General features: G+C 38.2%; 1 protein-coding gene across 11 annotated transcripts in view; it reads right to left on the bottom strand.

Moving 5' to 3' along the window:
• BRD8 (bromodomain containing 8) overlaps positions 1–24,007 on the bottom strand; it is a 1,923,539-nt gene that overhangs the window by 388,898 nt on the left and 1,510,634 nt on the right. For all 11 annotated transcript variants that reach the window (XM_044069501.1, XM_044069500.1, XM_044069496.1 and 8 more), the window contains one exon: positions 10,690–10,782. In XM_044069501.1, the coding sequence (XP_043925436.1) occupies positions 10,690–10,782 (93 nt within the window). The remainder of the gene's footprint in view (positions 1–10,689; positions 10,783–24,007) is intronic.

The following is a 24,007-nucleotide window of genomic DNA, read 5'->3' as shown; positions in this document are numbered from 1 at the left end:
GGTGGTGCTGACCATCAGTCCTCTGTGACCTATGAGCTCATTTATTCCTCAGGGGTTAGGAACAGTCACTGGCCCATTCGTTTCCCTAAGATACAACCATCAGGCCTCCCCACAAGCCTCAGGAGATCCTAACACCTCTTGGTAGCTTCAGATGGAAGTTAGTGTTGCCAACATATGGGGGAGGAGCATGTGAGCTTTCATGTGTAACTGCTCTTGGAAATACATGGCTATACCACAGCAGCACATCGCTTTGGTCTTGACTCTGTAGGCTGCGCCACACAGAGTTCCCAATGGGTGTAGAATCAAGTGGCAAGCCAGACCATCCCCCATCTCCCAGAAAGGGCAAGATGTATGTTGCTCACTCCCATCCTTCTACCCTGCTCTTGCCATCTTCCATGCCCGCTAGTTGAGCACAACTAGTCAAAGTCACAGTTAGGACTTTTAACCTTTTGTGCCATGGGACAGACGTGAAAATCTGGCTTTTTTTTTATTTTTTTGTTGGATAAAAATCAGGTCCATAAATTTGTTAACAAAGGAAGTCAAACGAACATTTTTCTTTCTTCTTAATGGGGGAAAACTAAGAGGATTGTTCTACAGACTGTTTTTTCTGATTCCACAAGTACTCAGATAGATAGATTTTTCTCATGTGCAGCCTTTTACAAAGGATGATTAGGGTGAAGGCTGCTATGAAACCCAGAGCTGTTTAACTGTTAACTGACACTTCTGGGGGGACTTCAAAAATAAATTGCTTTGGGGGAGAAGAAATTGCAAGATGTGGTACCTAGAATGTCTTCCCAGAATGTTTTCAGTGTGACAGAAAATCAGGGATTTGCACCTGCTTAGAAGATAAATCAATAGTGCCACAGCTGACAGCTTCCTAAAACATCCTTCATGCAGCATGCTGAGTATTAAGCATCTGCTCAGGTTAAAAAAAAAAAAAAAAAAAAAAACCAAAATAAAAAGGATGCAATACTGTTCAGCCTAACTAGGGCCATGCACTTACCGAATATTCTGAGTGGGTTAGAAAAGAAACTGAAAATGCAAGGTTTCTGTTGTGAACCCAAGATACTGTCTCTACCCATCCTTCGTATCTAAAGTGACAAGAAATGTAACCTTTTGCAGCAAAAGAACAGCAGTAGAAAAGCCAAAGGGTCAAGAAAAGAAACTCAAAATACAAGTTTTGTGCTGATAATCTTGAGTAATCGGCTGTACACAGCCTTCATTGTCTACAATGACTGAGAGGGCATCCTTTATCAGCAAATGGAAGGGACTGTATGGTTAGTACTGTAAATTTCTTTACTGCTGTAACCCTGTTGAGACTACACAAGTCTAGGATGGGCCTCAAAAGTATATGCATTTCCCTCCATTGTTGGAACAACCTTAATAGAATACACTTGCTGGTGAATAAGTTGTGGCTAAGTACAGCTGATTCTTTGGAAATTAAGCGATCTATGTGGAGCAGCTCAAGACTACCATCTCCCTTAACCACCTATTCAATGTCAAGATGAACCATTTCTCCCCCAAAAAGGAGATTCTCCTTCCTGGAAGGCTTTGGAGACAACAGTAGGGAAGGAAAAGGAAAACTGTCACAGATGGAAGGATCTCGTACTGGCTGAAGAGGATGCACTCCCATGAGCTATGTTCCTATTCCATGAGGTGACCCCTTTTTTCCTACAAGGTTTAACCCCTTTTGTTTAGAACTTAAGATCACTTTATACCAGAACAGCTATAATTGGGGTAACTTGTATAACATCTGGAGCAGAATAAATTATGTACTTTTCCTCCCTATGTCTCTCGAACATCTTCTAAAACAAAGGGCAAAGAGATCATTCAGCCAAAGGCTGCATTCAAAAATGCCTTTCACATCCCATCTGCCAGGTCTTGTGTCATAAGTCTTACACGCCCTCTAACCACCATTTTTTTAACACCATTATTGAATTATCACTTATAACATAGGCAAACAAATATTTATATACAAGTAATCAAACCATATACTGACAAGTATACATTTTCAAACATAATTCAAATCTATTCTTATACATCATATAATTCAAGCAACATTACATAAATTATTCAATTCCTACATTCTCTTAAACTGTATTCCTCCTCCAAAACATTTTTCTGCAAGTATTGCTTCAACAATTTTCATTTTTTTCTACGTAAATTACTCCTACACTTTTCTCATCATCATCCTTCTTTCAGCTGTTCCCGTTAGGGGTCACTACAGCGGATCATCTGTTTCCATTTCTTCCTGCCCTCTGCATCTTGCTCTGTCACACCAACCACCTGCATGTCCTCTCTCACCACATCCATAAACCTTATCTTAGGCCTTCTTCTTTTCCTGTTACCTGGTAGCTTCATCCTTAGCATCTTTTTCCCAATATACTCAGCATCACTCCTCAGCACATGTCCAAACCAACGTAATCTTGCCTCTCTGGTTTTGTCTCCAAACTGTCCAACCTGGGCTGACCCTCTAATAAACTTATTCCTAATCCTGTCCACCCTCGTCACACCCAGTGCAAATCTTAACATCTTTAACTCTGTCACATCCAGCTCTAACTCCTCCCTTTTTGTCAATGCCACTGTCTCCAACCCATATAACATAGCTGGTCTCACTACCCTCTTGAAGACCTTCCCTTTCAGTCTTACTGGTACTCGTCTGTCACAGATCACTCCGGACACTCTTCTCCACCCACTCCATCCTTTCTGTACTCTCTTCTTCACCTCTCTTCCACACTCACCATTACTCTGAACTACTGATCACAAGTATTTAAACTCATCCACCTTCGCCACCTCTACTCCTTGCATACTCACCATTCCTCTATCCTCCCTTCTCATTCACACATATATATTCTGTCTTAGTCCTGCTGACCTTCATTCCTCTTCTCTCTAGAGCATACCTCCATCTCTCCAGTGTCTCCTCCACCTGTTCCCTACTCTCACTACAGATCACGTCATCTCATCTGCAAACATCATTGTCCGCGGGGACTCCTGTCTGATCTTGTCTGTCAACCTTTTCATCACCATTGCAAATAAGAAAGGGTTCAGAGCTGATCCTTGATGTAATCCCACCTCCACCGTTAACGCATCCGTCACTCCCACCGCAAATGTCACCGCTGTCACACTACTCTCATACATATCCTGTACCACTCTTACATGCTTCTCTGACACTCCCGACTTCCTCATATAATACCACAACTCCTCTCTGGGCACCCTGTCATATGCTTTCTCTAAGACTACAAAAACACACTGCAGCTCCTTCTGACCTTCTCTATACTTCTCCATCAACACTCTCAGAGCAAACATTGCATCTGTAGTGCTCTTTCCCGGCATGAAACCATACTGCTGATCACTAATCATCACGTCCCTTCTTAACCTAGCTTCCACTACTCTTTCCCATAACTTCATGCTGTGACTGATCAGTTTTATCCCTCTGTAGTTACTACAGCTCTGCACATCACCCTTATTCTTAAAAATCAGTACCAAAACACTTTTTCTCCATTCCTCAGGCATCCTCTCACTTTCCAAGATTTCATTAAACAATCTGGGTAGAAACTCCACTGCAATTTCACCTAAATACCTCCATGCTTCCGCAGGTATGTCATCTGGACCAACAGCCTTTCCATTCTTCATCCTCTTCATAGCTATCCTTACTTTCTCCTTGCTAATCCACTGCACTTCATGATTCACTATCCCCACATCATACAACCTTCTCTCGCTCTCATTCTCTTCATTCATCAACCCCTCAAATATGCCAATTCCTGTTCTTTTACCTCTGGCACAATATTTACTAGAAGCATGGCTGGTTTAACAATAACTAAAATAAAAACACAAGGTAAGGAAATAAAAATGAGACACTGGCACTTTCCCACCCATCTGTTGAAAAGACAGGAATTTAAGGAATGGGTAGTGGAGATTATTCATGAGCTATTAGAGAGGATAGAAATTTATTCTGAAAATATAGCTAAGGAGTGGGATAAAATTAAGGTGGAGTTTTAAAACAGGGTGGAAATAAAAGAAAGGAAGGTATGGTTAAGAAGTAAGAATTATTTAGAGGGACTGACAAATGTTAAAGTATTGCAGAATAGAGGGAATCTCACAAAACAAGAAGAGGATCAACTGCATAATGCTAAGCAGAAAATAAGGGATTACCTCAATAATATGCATATGTTTAGAAACATTGTTATTAAAGACAACTGGGCCATAGTCACAGGAAACCCTTATCTGATGCTGGAGCTAAACAGCATTAGGAGCGGCTATGAGGCCCTGCAGAACTGCAGTGGCAAAGCCTGCCCTGGATTTAGAGTAGAATGACAGATGATAGTGCTTTGTAAAGGTGTGCACTGAACTCCAAGTAGCAGCCTCTAAAATGTCCTTGGTAGGCACTCCCCTGAGAAAGGCTGCTGAAGTGGCTGCAGCTCTGGTTGAGTGTGGCCTAATCCCCTTAGGTACTGGCTTGCCATGGTGTACAAAGCAGAAACGAATGCAGTGGCCTATCTACTTTGAAATTGTCTGCTTTGAGATAGCCTTTCCCTGTGATCCTGCAGCATATGTCACTAGTAATTGCTCTGTCTTTCTGAAATCTTTGGTTCTGTTCAAGTAGAATCTAAGCTGCCTGTGTACGTCCAAAGAATGCAGAATTCTCTCCCCCTTGTTCTGTGGATTTGGATAAAAGGTTGGCAGGTGAATAGTTTGGTTGAGAGCCACACTGGACACCACTTTAGGCATAAATGTTGGGTTTGTCCTCAGAGAGACCCTGTCTGGGTAAAAAAATTATAAAAGATTACACAGCCATGAGTGCCTGTATCTCTGAAACTCATCTTGCAGAAGTTATTGCTAGGAGCAGAGCTGTTTTCCAAGATAAAAACTTTATAGCAGCAGTAGCAGCTGGCTCAAAAGGAGGCAGGGTGAGTTTTTCCAAGACATAGTTGAGGTCCCATGCAGGCATTGGTGATCTCCTTGGAGGTCTTAAATTTTTGGATCCTCTGAGGTACTTCTTTAATAAGGGATGAGAAAAGATTGGTGGCTCTACATTGTTGTTGTATCTTTCGGCTTTTCCCGGTTAAGGGTCGCCACAGTGGAACTCCGGTCCGCTAATGATTGGCAGTAGATTTTTATGTATCGAGTTGCCAGCCCTGATGCACAACCATCAACGAAGGTATGCCCATTCATGCATGTCTCCACACAGAAGACGCTTTAGCTGAGAATCGAACAGGACAGCGTCTTACTGTGAGGCGACAACGCTACCTGTAATTAGCCGAAATGGCAGAGGCATGAATTTTAATAGATGAAAAAGATAGGCCTTTGTCCAACATCTCAGTTAAGTATTGCAAAATCTGAGGAATATTTGGTACAGCTGTATCAGTTCCTTGTGCCTGGTTCCAAGCAGAGAATCTCTTCCATTTTCCAGCATAAGATTTTCTAGTACTAGGCCTTCTGGCTTCCAAAATTACATCCATCACAGCTTTACTGAAAGGTGTGTTTTGTATGACTACATTATTCGCCATGCTGTCAGGTTTAAAGTTCTGAGTTGGCTGTGCAGGATCTGACTGTTTTGCTGGGAAAGTAGATGAGGTATTTGAGGTAAGGTCCAAGCTGGGCATTGAGACAAGCTCCTTAGTACTGGATACCAGTACTGACGGGGCCAGTCTGTGGCAATCAGTATCATCTTTGGCTTCTCCTGTCTGACCTTTAGGAGTACCTTGGGGAGGAGAGGCAGAGGGGGAAATGCATATACTGATAGGTTTTTCCAGCTGAAAGATAGGGCGTCCACTTTCCATGCTTGTCTGTGATAAATCCTTGTGCAGAATCTCTTTAGTTGGTAGTTGTGAGGGGAGGCAAATAGATCTATGTCCAGGCATCCCAATTTCCTTGTTATCATGCTGAAGACTTGTGGATCCAGGTGCCACTCATGGGGATCCATGAGGTTTCTGCTTAGTTCATCTGCCAGAGTATTTTTCCTTCCTGGCAGGAATTGTGCCTACATATGTACTTGATAAGTCAATGCTGTGTCCCACAAAGTCATGGTTAGTCTGCAAAGGGGGTAAGAATGTGTGCCCCCCTGCTTGTTTATATACCACATGACCATGGTGTTGTCTGTCTTTATCAGTAGTTGTCCTGGATGAAGTAGGTCCTTGAAGGCTGTCAGGGCATTTTGAACTGCTAGCATCTCTTTTTGATTGATATGTAGATGCATTTGGTTTGAGGTCCATGTGCCCTGAATGCATCTTCCTGCCATGTGGGCCCCCCAGGCATAATCTGATGCATCCGTTGTTAGTGTCTGCCTGGCTGGGGGTAATGTGAATGGCCGTCCCTTGTTTTGGTGACAAGCCTTTGCCCACCATCGAAACTCCTGTTGCAGGCAGGGAATGAGAGTAATCATAGTTTCCAGGCTCTAGCAATGTTGTGTCCAAACACTTTTTAGGTACCACTGAAGTTTCCTCACATGCAGTCTTGCATATGAAATTAGTGGGATGCAGGATGCCATGAAGCCCAAAGCCTGCAGAATTTTTCTTGCAGACAACTGGGCCTTTGTTGCCAACATTTTGAAATAGGTAGTCAGTTGCCTTTGTTTGTCTGGCATGAGATAAGCCATCTGGGCAATTGTATTTAAGCTTGCACCCAAGAATATTATCTCTTGAGAGGGTACTAGTTTTGATTTCTTTTCGTTGACTGTGTACCCTAAGCATGTTAGAAGTTTTTTCACAAACGCCAGATGTTGTAGAAGAATGTCCTTGTTCTCTGCTTGAATTAGACAGTTGCCCAAGTAAGGGTATATTTGTATTCCTCTTTGTCTGTAGAATGCAATTACTGGTGCCAGGCACTTTGTAAAGACCCTGGGCGCAGTAGATAAGCCAAAGGGCAGTGCAGAGAATTGGTAATGCATTGAGCCAGCCTTGAATCTGAAGTATCTTCTGCATATTTGTCTGATTGGGACATGCAGGTATGCCTCTTTTAGGTCTAAAGTCACAAGCCAAGAGTTCTTGCCCAGCATGGGCAGAAGCTGCTGCAAAGTCAACATCTTGAATTTTGGTATATCCAGGAATGTGTTCAAAACAGATAGGTCCAGTATTGGCCTCCAGGCCTTGTCCTTTCTGGGTACCAAGAACAAACTTGAGTAACATCCTTGTCCCTGCTCTTGCTCTGGTACTTGTTGAATGGCCCCCATGTCAATCAGGGATGACACTTGTTTTTGTGCCTCTGCCCACTGATTTTTTGGCAGATCTGGCCAGCCGTTTGCCTTTGGCAAGGTATGGAAATGGAACTTGTAGCCTTCTGACATGATATTTAGGACCCACTTGTCCTGGGTTATAATGTGCCAATTCTGAGAAAAAAAAGTGCTAATTTTCCCCCTAAGGGTGCTGCCAGGAGAGAAGTGCTTGGTGCAGGCAGGGGGAAGTCATTGGGACTGTTTCCTGTATGGTTGTGATTTGTCTTCTCCAACTTTGGAGGTGGAAGCCCCCCACTGCTTTGAGCGGTATGAACCTTGCGCCTGGGATCTGCCCCTTTGAGGTCTGTCTGACACAGGAAAGGACCAATTCTTTGTTGACCAGTGTCTACTAAACCTAGGTGGCTGTACTTGTAAAAAATCTTTGACAGTTTGCATACATTTAGCTTTGTCCTCCATTTTCTTTAACACCTCTTCTGTCTTAACACCAAACAAAGTATCATGCTGTAAAGGTGCATCCAATAATTTAACTTTAACATGATCAGGCAGAGTTTGTTCCTTTAACCACGCATGCCTCCTAATTACAGAACCTGTAACTGCGGCCCCGCAGGAGGCCTCTAAAGAATCAAAACCACATTGCAAAGTATGCTTTCCAACTTGTTAAGCTGCATGCAATAAATCCTGTATTTCCTTGTTTTCTGCACATTCAGAGTTTAACAACATTTTCTGTTTTAGCAATGCTATGACATGTTGCTGATATTTGAGCATATGAAACTGACAGTTTAAGGCCCTTATAGCCAAGGTAGCAGATGTGTAAACTTTTTCCCCATGTATCCAGTGCCCTAGAATCTCTGTCAGAGGGGGTAGGGTTTTTTTTTTGCAGCAGAAGCCTTAACTCCTTTGGGACCCTGAGAAATAGTTTCTGGGTCTGCAGCAGGGTTTTTAAAAAGGAATTTATGAGAGTCAGGAACCCTGTAATATCTGTCAGGCTTAACAGGAGCTGGAGGTAAGGAGTCAGGGGTAAGACTAGACTCTGAAAACACATCATCTACAATGTCTAATGCAGGTGGGATGGTTAGTGGCTTGTGCTGAGGTAGTAAAAGGAAATCCCTGAGCCTCTTTTTAGATTATGAAAAATCTTGGTTCTCCCAGTAGAAATGCTCCCTCATGGTATGTAAGGTTTCCCCAAAAGAATAGACCTCTGGAGGAGAAGCTGAAGGTATAGATTCTTCAGCATCAGAATCCTCATGGGGGGAAGAGAATATTCCTGATCAGAAGAGGAATCAGAAGAAATGGAAACCTGATCTGAAGATTCATAGTCAGTCTCTTGCCTAGGCCTCTTATCAGGAGGGGGATGAGAACCCCTGATCAAGGTAATCAAGTCTTCGGCCATTTGAACATCTGTTTTTTGGGCATAGAGGCCTGACCATGTGGCTCTTGAGTTTGTTTCTTTGCTTTAGACGGTGCTTCAGTCTTTGCCTTTGAAGCTGAAGTCAGTTTGATGTAAAGATTTTAGGTCTGAATACACCCTCAGAAGCCGGTGCCTGCTCAGCGGCTCCGGACCCATCTGAAGGGATAATATCTGACGCTCCAATACCTTGAGTTTCCAGCAGCATGGCCAACTCCACGTGGGAGTCGGTAGCGGCCTGCGACTCTAAAGTAGCGGGCATCAGGGGCTGCGAAAGCACTTCACTGAGGACCGGCAAACCAGCGACTGGCTTAGGTGTAGCTTTGTCGTCAGTTTTGGGCCTTGGTTGTCTATCTCTTTCCTTTTCTTTGTGTTTTTTGTGAACTCTGGTAGTCAGATGGCTATCCGATGACATTTCTGGATAATTAAACAGGCGTCCAAAAGCACACCAACGCTTAATAGTACGTTGGTTAAATCTAGCACAAAACCCGACAACCAGAAACGTTGTGATCAGGGCCTAGGCAAGGAATACAGTAAGAAGGAAAATCCTTATGAGGTATTTGCTTTCCACAAGAAATACAATTATTAACTTTTTCTGACATTGGTCTGGAGCAAGAAAAAAGTTTCCCCAATGGGGTACTTAGCTTTATTGAAGACTTTGGATATGAAACTCGAACACGAAAATCTCAGGAGTCAGCTGACTGGCACTTGCGAACTGCTTCTGCTTCGGGCACCGCGCGGCAAGAAAGACTAAAGGAAATGGCGTTGGCTGCTTCCTTTATACCGGGAGGGGGCGACAGCAGCCGACGCAGGACCCAGGACTTTGGAATTCAGGCCGACTGAGGGCAACCTGCCAGCAGGATTACCCAAATGTAATGACTGAAACAGTGAAACACGAAGAACATCAATATCCCGTACATGTGACTACATACCTGCACTAGGATTGTGATGATACCTAAAGTGACAGAAGAGGTATCACTAAAGATCTTCTCAAGTGGGAAAAGGCTATAATGTTATTGCTGTGGGCTGCATCACCACCACTCAGGTAATGATTATCATAAATCATTTGCTCTGGAGCAGGCAATGCACCCAGATGCCAGACTCTCAGCTTACAAAAAAGACTGTGTACTCCCCCACTCAATCATACTGTTGGTTCTGTTATGATCAAAAACTGGAACAATCACACAGTGAAGACAGACCTTAAGAAACCAGACATGGACATCACTAGCTGTGAGACATGATGTACGCAACTAATATCTGTGTCCTGCTCATACCTCTCACCTGTACAGATTTTCACAGAATGTCCAGATTTTTGCCTCATTTTTTGGTCCATTTCTCATAAAATTGCGATTTTCTGGCAAATAAATAGCAAATCATTGAGAGTTAAAGTCAGAAAATAATGCCAGTAGTTTGTGTTTCAGACTTCATACCCTTCAGAAAAATTAATGCGAATACAAAACCTGCTAATCTATCAATTTTCTAAGTTTGTAAGAACAACATTTAAAACATGTTTTTACTTTTGGGCCTATGTCCCCCCATTATTGATGGCTTTGTCCAGATTTCTTGCAACAAGAGGTTAAGAGGTATGGTCCCACTATGAAAATGATCACCATGTGTTCAGAACTGGACAGAAATGCAAGGAAAAGGAAAGAAATTCCAACCAGCAGACTGTTCTCTTTAAAGGAAATAATGTTTTCTGTGAACAAATCTGTAAGTCTAAGACTGGATTATCAAACCACCTCAGCACCCATCAGCAAACTATGACATGGGTCTGTCATCCATGAAATGAGGGACTGCTGATGGTAACCACAGCTGCAGCATGTACTAAGAACAGTCTCAGGGAAAGACATATTCTTACTCACTAGTAGGACTGCTACTGTTTTGTGAATGTGCGTACATTCAGACACACAAGCTTCCAGTCATACTATAATATTATTCTAATGTTTAATACAAATAAAACAGTACTCACAAAGTAAGGGGGGAGTTTTTTCACTCTTGCAGTGGTTCAATGGCACTTATGGGCCTCTCATATACAAATGTTCAATTTTGGCTCCTGAACTGAACAATGAACCACCTCATGTCTCAGTGAAAAACTGAACAAAGAAGGACTGACCTGTGATTGGCTGCTGCTCTCCAAACCAACATGATGGCCTTCCTCCAAATCTTCTGTGCTTGGATTGCCTCCTGATCCTCACTACAAACAGAGCTGCAGAAAAAAAAACAACAATTACTATCAATGTTACTTTGAAATTAAATGCAGGTACAGCAGAGCTTGAGTCACATCATTTCACATTTACTGCAAGCATGTCTGCTTGAACATTGCAAAAAGACTAATAAAAAACATCTCACATACACACAAATGCCAAAATAAAAGAATCACATGATTGTTAGCATCTATGAAACTAACTTAAATAATTTCTCTGACCTTAATTATCATTTTCAAATATAATGAAAAAAGTATATTAAAGACGTACTCATATCAGCTCAGCTGCAAGAAGGTCCTCTGCAGTGAGTACCCTTACAGATTTTCTCCTCACGTATTGAGAGTAAAGCATAATTCTGAATTTCCCTTAGCACCCTGACTGGGGAAGTTTGTGCCACAAGTTGGTGCAGATCAACACAAACAACCTGCTTGGAAGAAGAACTCACAGCCTGTCCTCATTTGACTGTCATGCACTGAGCATGCACAGCCCTAAAAAGTATATAAAAAACAAACACAAGAAACTTGTGTTCCCTGACTTTACAGGAAAAATACGGTTTACTATTGAAATGTCGATCCCGACAAGTGCGATTCATCTTGCACGAAAGCGGAACTGCGATCGCCACTACACCGACTCCCAGATGTGCGAATGGCAAAACCTCGCCCCTATCCGACCCATGGTAGCATGTGTGTGGAGGTGTTGTGCGGCCGGTAATGTCGATCGTTGAAGTTTTCACGGTTTCGGTTCGCTAGCAAACAGTTTTTGCAGTTTTGGTTCGCGCAAACACGTCGATGAGGTCGCCGTTCGAACGAAGTGCATTCGCACATTCAATAGTAAACCGAAAAATACATCTACTGATGCTACAGGAAATGAGGTCTAAACAAATGGGAGCAGCAGAAAGGTAATAAGTATGCACTGCAGTGGGTTATTTTACAGATCAATGAATACAGACAGTACTTAGCTGTTGTATCCAACTCTGAATGTTCTCTGCAGTGCCAAGTCCTAGGAAGAAGGCTTATCATCATCAACCCACTTTTTTCCCATTTTTACATTGGGCTGGGGTGCCATACCATTCATCATTACTACCATTAACTCCCTTTTTCACATTTGTCCATGGTGGTAGGGTGTCACATCAACTGCTGTCACTTGTCCTAAATCAGTGCCACTCTTTTATCTTACAGTCATGCTTGACTGTCACAGATAATCTAGTCTACAATCTGTCAATCTCTTGTCTAATGTCCTTGTTTCTTCTTGCCTTCTCTTTGTCTCTCCTAAATTATGGAAATAATTGCATGCAGTTAACAGACGTTTAGAGGTGGGAAAACAATCAGCTGTTCATGTAACAAAGGGGTTGCAGTATATACGTTAACAGAGTTTGTTAAAAAAACTGGAAGGCCAATAATGTTGTTAAATACAATGTTCAGGCAAAACAAGAGACTGCAAAGTATCAGGAAAAAGTAAAAAGACAAAAAAAAGTCTAGCAGAAGGTGAGGTAGGGACTTATAAAAGAAAAACTGAGAAATCATCATGTTTGAGGGTAAAATCAATTGAAAGAAAAGATAGGTTAATGTCAGACAGTGTTAGTACATCCCAGCAAATAAAAGAAGTAAGAATAGAAATGCATTCAAACAACAAACAGGACAATAAACAATCTAACACAATCAACTAGTACGGAAAAAAAAGAAAAAGACAAAGCATATCCCTAAAATTAGGAAGAGGAAAAACACAAACAAATATGGGTATGAGAAAGGTGAATATTTTTCATATCAGCAAACAGAGGTTAGCTCTTCATACAATGATTCAACAATGGCAATTGAGGCGAGACTAAAAACAAGACTTTCTGTTCCAAGATCATCAAGTAAAAATGCAATTCTTAGAATCACTACCAGTATTAAATCAAGACACTAAAAGGAAGATATCAGGAAAACTCCAAAGTGAATGGTCTATAAGCCTGTACAACCAAGAAAGCATCGAAGAGAAATGCAAACTTTGATAATCTCCTTCAAGTTAAATCAGAGAAACTCAAAAGAAGAAATTTACAAGAACAGGCCATCTTCTGAATTACCAATACAAGAGGAACAAAAGTGTATTATGAAATGTAACTCGTACAGAAATACTAATAACTGGAAATTAAAACATTTTATATATATATATATATATATATATATATATATATATATATATATATATATTAAGAAAACTAAGTGATACAGATAAAGATACCTGGTTTGAAGTTAAAAGAAATACCAGACATGTTAGGGAAATTACTAATGGGAAATTACAGTATATACACATTACAATATATGTCAGGACAAATGACTTAGAAGTTACATCACTAAAGCACATGAAAAAAATCAATCAAGAAAATTAAACATCCTGGAATCCAAGCAAATAAAAGTTATTTTCAGTGAAACAATACCATCAATGAGATTGAATAATTATTTGTATTCTACAGCTCATACGTTCAGCACCTGGATGAGACAACTGTGTTTGGTACAGAAAACCAACAATGTATTAGGAAGATTTTGTTAATGACACAAGAATCCACTCACCACACCAATCCACCACATCGAAGGTCAGGTTCAAAACACAATTTTATTAAGGTTAAGCGCTTTCTTCCCTTAAGAGGGAGTCCATCAGAACAAAGTCACAATTCAGACCCAGCCCTTTTATACACATCACAAATTAATTCAATTAAACACTCAAACCATAGAGCCTTGCTTAATTAATTACACCTAAAAGTCACAGGAAATGTTAAACTTATGACTGAAAAAAGTTTTAACTAAGAATATACTACATGACCTATATTAAAAACGGTGCCAAATTACACTAAAATGTAATAATCCAAAAATCACATAAAACATTCCTAACCCTGAATATGTTTCCGTTTCAATACACAAGCAATATTTATATTTGCATTGATTCCCGGGTATTGTGTGGCATTTAACCTTAACTGCCACTTGAGCTCACAGTTGTCTAAATGTACATCCACAACCCTACCCTGGGAATCTTTAATTACCTGCTGCAGCTCAAACAGTGGGTAGGGCTCCGACAATAGTATATCGAAAAGATAGGTCATTTAAAAACATTTTGGAATCTGGCACATTCCACAATGGCCTGGTCAATTTTAGGACCAGTGGTAATTTTAAATGTGGGATGGGGGCCTGTTGTAAAAATATTTTAGAAACCAAGGATCACTACAATTTGAATGGTAAAGTGATTTATTTAACTGAGCATTTCAGCTGCAATAGTAAGAATGTAGTATATCTGGCAAAGTGCTCAAATTGTCCCACATTTTATGTGGGCACAACTTATAGGCAGGCAATTTAACGAAAGGATTGGAGAGCACTTGCTGGATATAAGAAATAATAAAAAGACTAATGCACTTTTTAGACATGTTCAGGAGTGCAGGGATCATGTTTTTTAAATTTATGGTTTTGTAGCAGGTAATTAAAGATTCCCAGAGTAGGGTTGTGGATGTACATTTAGACAACTGTGAGCTCAAGTGGCAGTTAAGGTTAAATGTCGCACAATACTCAGGAATCAATGAAAATATAAATATTGCCTGCGTATTGAAATGGAAATATATTCAGGGTTTGGAATGTTTATGTGATTTTTGGATTATTGCATTTTAGTGTAATTTGGCACAGTTTTTAATATAGGTCATGTAGTATATTTCTTAGTTAAAACTTTTTCAGTCATAATTTTAACATTTTCTGTGACTTTTAGATGTAATTAATTAAGCAAGGCTCTATGGCTTGAGTGTTTAATTGCTTAATTGAATTAATATGTGATGTGTATAAAAGGGCTGGGTATGAATTGTGATTTTGTTCTGATGAAGTCCCTCTTAAGGGGCAGGAAGGAAGCGCTTAACCTTAATAAAATTGTGTTTTGATCCTGACCTTTGTTGTGGTGGATTGGTGTGGTGATCGTGGAGTCTGGTTTGGTAGCCTTTGGTTCCTGAATGACACAAGAATGTTGTTCAAACTCAGTCTGCATTTAAACCACTTTGGATCAGATTTATTAAGTATGAAAATCTCAGAAATTTGTCTACAATTTTTTTTTTTTGTATAAAAACATCCCACAGAAAACCGGAAAGTCACTTAGTTCATTCTGCAAAATATTTTTGTAATGCACAAAGAATAAAAAAAACAATGAGTTGAAACGTATATTACACAATAAAATATATAACATTGTTATAGTTGTGGAGACACAGGATTCATCTTAAGACTGTATTTCCACATAAGGCTAAGAAAGCATTTGGACTGCAGGCTAGAGACAGCCTTCCCTCCAGTGACTGATACCAGAGTATAGGCAAAGAAAAAGAGCTAGGATAATCTTAAGAGAACGGCCTGGTCTGATAGAGTTTTTAGTTGAATCTAGAAAAGAAGCTGCTGTGAAAAAAATGATGATTAGCAGGGCATATAAAATATTGCATGATAACTATAAGAATCATTCAGAGGAGGTTAAAGATTAGGAAGACAGACTGGTAAAGCAATTTACAAGAGAACAATGGGAGGACATATGTATTGCTCTCATGTAAGCAACAATGTTCAGAACGTCTAGCATCTTTGTTTTGGAAGTACTTGCATTGGTACTTTTATACCATAAGGAGACTTCAAAGAATTTCTACTCTGGTGGATAGCAAATGCTGGTGGTACGATGAGGAAGAAAGAGGTAAATAGTTACATATGTTTTGGGAGTGTAATGAGCTGGCAGATTTTAAAAATTTCCTACAAAGTACTCAGTCAGGGATACTGGGTGAGCAAATGGCTGTAACTAAGGAAATTACTCTTTTCAAGCTGGAACACAAGATCTGCATGTCTAGATATAGTAAGCCCTTATTAATTCTGTTGGCTGCCAAAACAGTAATTACTAGAAAATGGAACTCAAGTCTTAACCAACTGTATATGAAGCACTGAGTATTATAAAATACATAAAAGAACTGGAAGAGGGAATCTTTAGAAAGGGGAAGGAGCAAATTACACAGAAATGAATGGAAACTGTGGGTGCAATAAATGCAAAATAATGATCAGGAGGAGGACTGAGGTTTAATGGATGGTAGAAATTTAGCAATTTATGTAATCTTGGACTGGTGATAGTTAAAAGGAAAGAAAAGCTATGAGACATATAACTTATGAAAAAAGAACAATGCCAATATAGTTTGTTTTCTTTTCTGTTAATGTATGTATGCCTGTGTCTTAAGTGATCATTTAACAAAGGTGTTGAAAAAAGATTGTATTTCCAGGATACAGCATGTATCATTCCAGTTGCCCTACTGGATAGGGGCACTGTGAACTAGCATCAAGTGGCACGGTGCCTGGACAATTTCTTTGGGGGGCTAGGCTTGTAAAGGCTCCAGGGCCATTAGCCTAGTAGGTTCCCCTATTATGCTGTCACAGACACAGGCTGTCGAATGCGTCTTTGTCAAACAGTAAAGCGCGAAAAGGCAAAATAGCAAAGCGGCTGTTTAGCGAATTCTTTCCCTGGGAAAGAATTTGTTTGACTGCTTTCGCTACTTTGCCTTTTCGGCACTGTAGTGCGATCTTAGAGTTGGTATATTTAAGTAGAGGGTGTGGGGGGGGTTGAAGCCCCCCACATTAAGTAATGTTTTACTGTTTTTTTTTGTTTTGTTTTTTGTTTCGGAACAGCGACTGTTTTCCATCAGAAAATAATTGCTGTTCTGAAGTTTCAACGTTGTAAGCTTTCGCTTACATGGGGTCGATTATCTGTCGTTCGCTCTTCTGAGTGTGCGATATGATAACATAGACCTGCCTAGTACACACCTATGAATGTCCAATGAACAATAAGAAATGGATAGAGTTCTTTTACTAATACATAATTTATTTCCTTTCACTTTAATTACTAATATTGTTCTTATGGAAACACTGATCAAAGACATTTCACTTCAAAGAAAAAATATCAGAATCATAATGAGTTACTGAATTCCAAAAAAGAACTGCACTGAACATGTTAATTAGCTACAATATATAAACATGATTTTTGAGAACAGGAATAAGACCCTTCAAAATAAAAACATTACGGTCTTTGGTGATTTTAACTATTCTTTTTTAACTGGGATTTGCTAGTAGTTGAAGAATCCTATGCACAGGAATTCATTGCTACAGTCTCTTTAGAGCTTCAGTCAAATGGTAAAACAGAATAGAAGTTAATGAGAATATTAGAGTTAATAACTGCTAATAATGAAAACATGATTAATAATATCAATATTAGGACCACCCCTTGGTAAATCTAATCACAAATATATTTAATTTGCATCAAAGTTCAATAAATAATAAAAACTTGGTACAAAAACACTACTATAAGCTACTGGATTACAACACAATTAAAGAAATCTATATGTGAAGACTGGTTAAGTGCAGCTTTTAAATTTAATTCAAATTATGAACACAACAACCTGCAGAAAATATTGCATAGCAATTTAGAATTGACTATCTACAAAAGGAATAACTTGTCTTCCTAAACAGTAGGGTAAATACACTGCACAAGATTTCAAAAATAAAATTACATAGAAGTTTTATTAAAAAATTCCTAACTTTGTCAAGAACCACCAAAAATGACAGATACCCTTCCACTTAAGGTCGCTGGTCCCATACAACTTGAGAATACAAATGAATAAATAAATAATGGTGCAAGCAACCAACAGGCCGTATAAATAAACTTTAGTAAAACATAAGTGCTTTCGGGTCAAGCCCTTCTTCAGATAAACATACAAACTTCAACAACAATATTTATACACCATTTTAAAATCAAACAACCAACCAGCTGTCAGTATTTTACCCGCCGCTTTTTAAGGGCTGGTTTTAAAGGTATAACACCATTTAAACCTGGTGTCTGATCAGCACCCAATTCTATAATCCATTTCATTAAATTCGGTTTGATTCACCACATCTCCCCCTCTAATGCTCATTAGCAACCTGTAAAAAACAAAAACTAATACTTCGGGTACATCATAACTCCCAATAAAACTAAGAATCATCTTATGTCAAGAACAGTGAGCGGAAGATGCATTATCAATCAAAAAGAAATAGCTAAATTTAATAAATATTCTGTAACATGGGGGAGAGAAAACCTGAATCTCCAGGTAACAGAATCAATCATAATAGCTCAAAGAAAGATACCTACCCAGAAATTTGAGTAATTAGACTAACAAAAACACTTAAGCAAATTAATAAAAACAATTTTATGGGACCTGATGGCATACCTGCCATTAAGACTTTAAATTAATTAAAGGATTTAACACCAACATTATATATATTACTTAATAATCTGCTAAACACTGGTTCTCTCCTTGATACTTGGGAACAAAATAATATCACCTTATCTTTAAAAAGGTGTACATTCTGATATAATTACTGACCTGTAAGTTTCCTATTCTGACTAAATGTTTTGAGAGGTACAGAACTGATTTAAAGTATACTGACATCAAAACAGAATTGCTACATCTTAACCAGCACAGATTTAAAAGAAAGAAGAACAATAACCAATTAATGTGGAATTTTATGTACAGGTTACACAAGCAACTGATTTTGGGCTTACCTGTGGAACCATATTTTTGGACTTGGCAAAGGCATTTGATTTTCTATCCTATTAAATAATACATAAGGTACTAACAAATACTGAATAAAACTTGTATATAATTCAATGGATAATAAGATGGCTGAGTAGTTAAACAGCAGCAATGTAAGGATGCTGCTCAAACTGAAGAGTCACTGGCCGAGTTCCACAGGGTTCTGTGTTAGGACTATTACTAGTTAATGCAGTATTTTCAACCATCCCAAGCAGAACTCCTGTTGGCTTAATACATTTGCAGACAATTGCAAAATCAGGTTTACATTTGTCAAAACAAAGACATAAAAAATATATAAATATCTATTTAAGCAAGATATCACGAATCATGGGCATCAGATATGGACTTAAGCTTCAGTAGTGAGAAATGCAAGATTACACAATTTTCCAAAAGTATGTCAAGGGAGCCTGTAATTTTCCTCAATACATGTTTGAAGGAGGTAAATCAGTATAAAGATCTAAGAGTAATGGTTAACAATATTTTTCTTGGGATGATCATGTAAACATATTGATTAATAAGGCAGTTAAGATGGGTGTGTTGTAAAGAAACATATAACAAACCAAAAGGAGATGACAGTGCAAAAGTAACAACTCAAAATATATGTCAAACAGCACTGAAGGAGGAAAAACAATCACCTGGCGCCCAGCCATTAATAATAACTTTTTAATTGAGTAAACGCTTAACAAATCAATATATATCAAGCTGTATTTTTAAAAAACTCAGATTTTAATATTCATTCCCACAATAAAATCATTAAATTATTAGATCAAAAGATCTTAAAAAGCATAAATGCATCAAACATATATGGATAAAACTTTAAATATAACATTCCATATACAACAGTGCCATCAAGTGGCAAAATGTATATATGGTTAAGGGCTGAAATTTGGATCTGCGAAGTGGGGTTTAAATGTTAATGAGATTTTTTTTCCTGAGTTATTCCTATTGGATATTTTAAATGGGATGGGAGTATAAATAGTGATGCTTTTATTGTTTGTGTTTGTCTGATGAAGTCTGAACTGTGAGATGAAAAATGCGGCGATTCGTTAAACGTTTAATCAATTAAAAAGTTATTATCAACGGTTGGGCGCCTGGTGATTGTTTTTCCTCCTTCAGTGCTGTTTGACATATATTTTGAGTTGTTACTTTTGCAATGTCATCTCCTTTTGGTTGGTTATCGGTTTTGATGGAGTTGGAGGAATGCACCTCGCCAGACGGTTTGCCTGAAAGAAGGCATGATTCGAATGAATTGCCTAAACTTATTGGGCAGCTTACTCAATTAGTCCAAATCTTGACTCCTTTATGTTTATCATTAACGCAACGGAACGATGATACTTCATTACCTGGTAATCAGTGTGCCTACACTACTATGTTGCGTGAAACAGGAACTGCATCAGCCGATCAGCGAGACAAGACCAAAAAGAGTCAAGGGGAGAATAGATGTACTGGTTTGAACTCCATGGATAGTTTTCCCCGCATTTTGGTTGACAATGACAATGGCAGTAAGCAGAATGTTCGTAACAACAATTCCGGGAGGATACAACAGATTCCAGTACACCAAGGTGACTGTTTAGATAATTTGCCAAATTTAAATGACTGGCTTAAACAAAAAGTTGCTTTTAATAATTCGAATACTACTACGGACAGAATCAGTTTATCGTATGCTGGCAACTTGCAAAAATTAAATGAGTTATTGTTTAAATATAAAACTTTAGACATGGACAACTCATATTTGAAAGAATTTATTCATTTGAGTATAGTGCCTAAGGGCTTGCGTGTTTGGAAGTTCCCAAATAATGTTAAAGAGGGGACTAAATATTATGATGAATTAGTTAACGTTTGATGGTTGGGGCTTTAGCCTCATGAGAGCAATCATTAGAAACAACAAAAATGAAATGAATGAATTAATGGAGCAGATTGATTTTGTTAATGGAAATATTATGAGTGATCTTTTATTCACAGTAGAAGAACAAAAAAATAAGTATTTGGATTTGAGAAAAAAGACAGACAACAAATGTGTTAGAATTCTTAATAGGAAGAAAAAGAAAATAGTTAGGAACAACTTTGAATATGAAAATCACAATCATTATCCACAACCAAGGATTATGTATAATTATACAACTGAAAACCACCCCGGAGTGGATGGGGTTAGGCAGGATGATATGAGACAAGGGAATGTTGAAGCTTTTCATGAGGGCCCACCTAATGGACATGACCCTTTAGAATACCCCCCCCCCCACAGGAGATCTGAGAGGATAAGAAACCAAGGACATGGGAATTATCCACAGACTGGATGGAGGGGCAGGAGGTGAGTCTTAGTGGAATTTTTGGATGCGAGGAAACAAATGAAGAAGACACTGTAAGCAATAGTATTGAACACATTCTTTTGACTCGTGATAATTTTAACATTTTTAATTATACCGATGTGGAAATTAATGATATTTATTTTAATTTATTTTCTAAGGGTTTGAATTTCGTCCCTAAAACAAAATGTGATATAAGTAGATTTATAATTGACTTAAAAATGTTTACTAGAAAGAAAAATCTAGAATTACTCTGTGAGGGTACATCAATCCCGAGTGTGGAGGTTGACGTATTAAAAAGAAGGAGCATTTGGAACCCGCCAATACACCCACAACTATAAAACTTTGAAAATACTGTGGAAAGGGAATTAAGACAAGCAATTAAGAAAAATAAATTTACACCTAATCTTACTCAAACACAAAGGGCGCTGCTACATGATTTAAGGAACAATAAGAATCTGAGGATCATGAAACCTGACAAGGGTGGGGGGATTGTTTTGATAAACAACATTATGTATGAAGCTAAAATGCTGTTATTGCAAGATGAAACAAAATATGGCAGCATTTCCAAAAATGAGATTAATATTGGATATAGAAAGATAGATCTAGCTTTATATGATTTATTTTTAGAAGGATTCATCGACAAGCAAGTGTTTGAATTTTTACACAGTGCTAAACCTAAGATACCCTCTATTTTTAGAATCCCGAAGGTTCACAAAAGTATTTTGGACACCCCCCCCCCCCACGACCTATTGTGGCAGCCGAAGGCTCAGTAATCTCTCCACTGGCTAGATATGTGGATGTTAAATTAAAGAATTTGATGATGAATGGTGAATCTTTTTTAAAAGATTCTTGGGATTTACTCAGAAACATTAAACGGGATATGTTTCATGAGAACCTTATGTTTGTAACAACAGATGTGGTTGACCTGTTTGGGTCTATACCCCATGACATACGGTTACAATGGTTTGAGGATGAACTAAGATACCTGGGAGAGAAAAAATATTTTTAATAGTCATTATAGAGATTGCTGGGTGCTATATAAACGCTTACTGGACGATACTGTTATTTTTTTGGCAAGATAGTATGGAAAAGTTGAATAAATTTATACAATATATAGGTGACTCCACCGATTTTTTAAAGTTTACATATGACACTGGGATAAATTAAATTAATTACTTGGATGTGAAATTAATTAAAGAGGGGAGAACTTTTAAGTCAAGAGTATATAGAAAGAAAACTTATTCTAGTTCTATAGTAGCGGGCATCCCCTCCATCAGAAAAAAAGTATAGTCAAGGGACAATTTGTTAGAATTTGTAGAATGACTTCCAGCGAAGAAGATTTTCATGAAGAGTGTGAATTTTTAACCCAATTATTTGTTGAAAGTGGGTACCCATTAGAACTTTTAAATGTGGTAAGAAATTAAGTAGTTAGGGGATGGAAATATAGATTTGAACCTATTTTGGGTAAGAATGAGTTACCCTTGGAAAATAAGAAAAATTTTAAATAGGTCAAAATGTTGTGAACATTTTAACAAAGGGCTTGACAATAAATCTATCATCTGAAGATATGAATGACCTTTTGTTGTCAGTTAAGCTAACATCAAACTTCCAGATATGGAAAATCTTCACATGGAAATTTTTACATAGAGCCTTTTATACACCACATAAAATAGCCAAATTTGACCCTGCTCAAAAGCCCACATGCTGGAGATGTACTGTAAATTGCGAGGCAGATTGGATACATATATTTTATGATTGCATTAAAAAATTCTGGGAAGATATTAATAAATTTCTTCAAGACATTTATAATGATAAATTTGTTCTAACAAAATCTTTAATTTTTTTGAATGTAGACGACTCAGTAACTATGAGTAAAAGTGATCAATATCTTTTATGGTCTATTCTGGCTGTAGCCAGAAAATGTATAACAAGAAAATGGAAATCCACTATCCCTCCAAGTTATGAAGACTTCATATCTCTATTAAAGGAATCTGCACAAAAAGAAAAAAAAGTCAAAGAAGAAAGAATTTTTCCTAGACGTTGGACAGACAATCCTTGGAATAAAATCTTAATACTTATAGGCACATTACAAAAGGATAGAATTTCTTCTACATGAAATTGAAATGTCATAAACTAAGATGGACTTATGTGAATATATACCAGTAAAGGTTATACTAGTTCTATGTGATTATTCCTCTTTATAACCTTATTGGTTAATCCTTTTCATTGGACCACCTGTAAATATTGTACATATTGTTATAGTTATTAACTATTTTCTTTTATTTTGAATTGTAACTTAAATTTACTGTATCATAATTTGTCTACAAACAAAAAAAAAAATAAAAATTATTTAGTAAAAAAAGAAAATAAGAAAAATTTTGAGAAGAATGTAGAATACATTTTTAAGGATGATTGTCCCTATGGGAGTGTATTTGTTACAGATTTAAGTGGGGATTCGGGGGTTATTTACAATACACTTGAAAGAGAGTGGAAAAGATTTGGAAGTTTAACTGACTTAAAATTAAAGAACAAGGAATCTCTTAAATTAATATATAGGAGAGGGCGGAATATAAAGGAATTGTTTGTGTTTCACCATGATAGTTACAAAAAGTCTGCAAAATTAAGGGGCACATACCCATGTGGGATATGTAATCAATGCCCATTTATGGCTAACAGGGATAGGTTATATATTGAATCCAGGGAGAGAGAAATTGTGGGTAGGACCCACAGTACTTGTGACACCCAGGGAGTAGTATACATTATTATTTGTGAGATATGTCACGTTTTTTACGTTGGGAAGACCGAGAGGAAAATAAGAAGGAGGGTTTATGAACATATGAACGCCATAAAAAATAAAAAAGAAAGTAATGACTTGTTCAAGCATAGTATAGCTTGCCCTTTGGCAAAATACAAGTTCTTTGTTATAAAAGAAGTTCTTAAAGACGACAGGGGTGGTATGTGGGAAACAAAGATTGAATATCGTGAATTATACCATGCGATGTTCGCAAAAGCCGATAAACGTGCACGCTGATTGGCTAATCCAACCAGCGTGCACATAGTAAATCGTACAACAAATAACGGAAGAAGTCCGGTCGCGAAAATATCATGCTGCGGCGACAGCAAATAAACATAACCAAATGTAACACCAAAAACACCTAACAATTACACCTAATCACACAAAACTAACCAATTCCCTTATTACAGTCCTCAGTCCCTCACCTCGAATACTAATAAAATAAAATGTCATGCAGTCGCAAATACACCACACACACTACATAACCCCCACTTATAATACAATAAAAGCAAGCATTCTGATAAAACCATTCACTCAGC

The sequence above is a fragment of the Protopterus annectens genome, chromosome 4.part0 (assembly GCF_019279795.1).
Source record: "Protopterus annectens isolate FY-2018-M chromosome 4.part0, PAN1.0, whole genome shotgun sequence".
NCBI classification, from domain to species: Eukaryota; Metazoa; Chordata; order Ceratodontiformes; family Protopteridae; genus Protopterus; species Protopterus annectens.
This window is presented reverse-complemented; position numbering and strand designations above follow the sequence as displayed.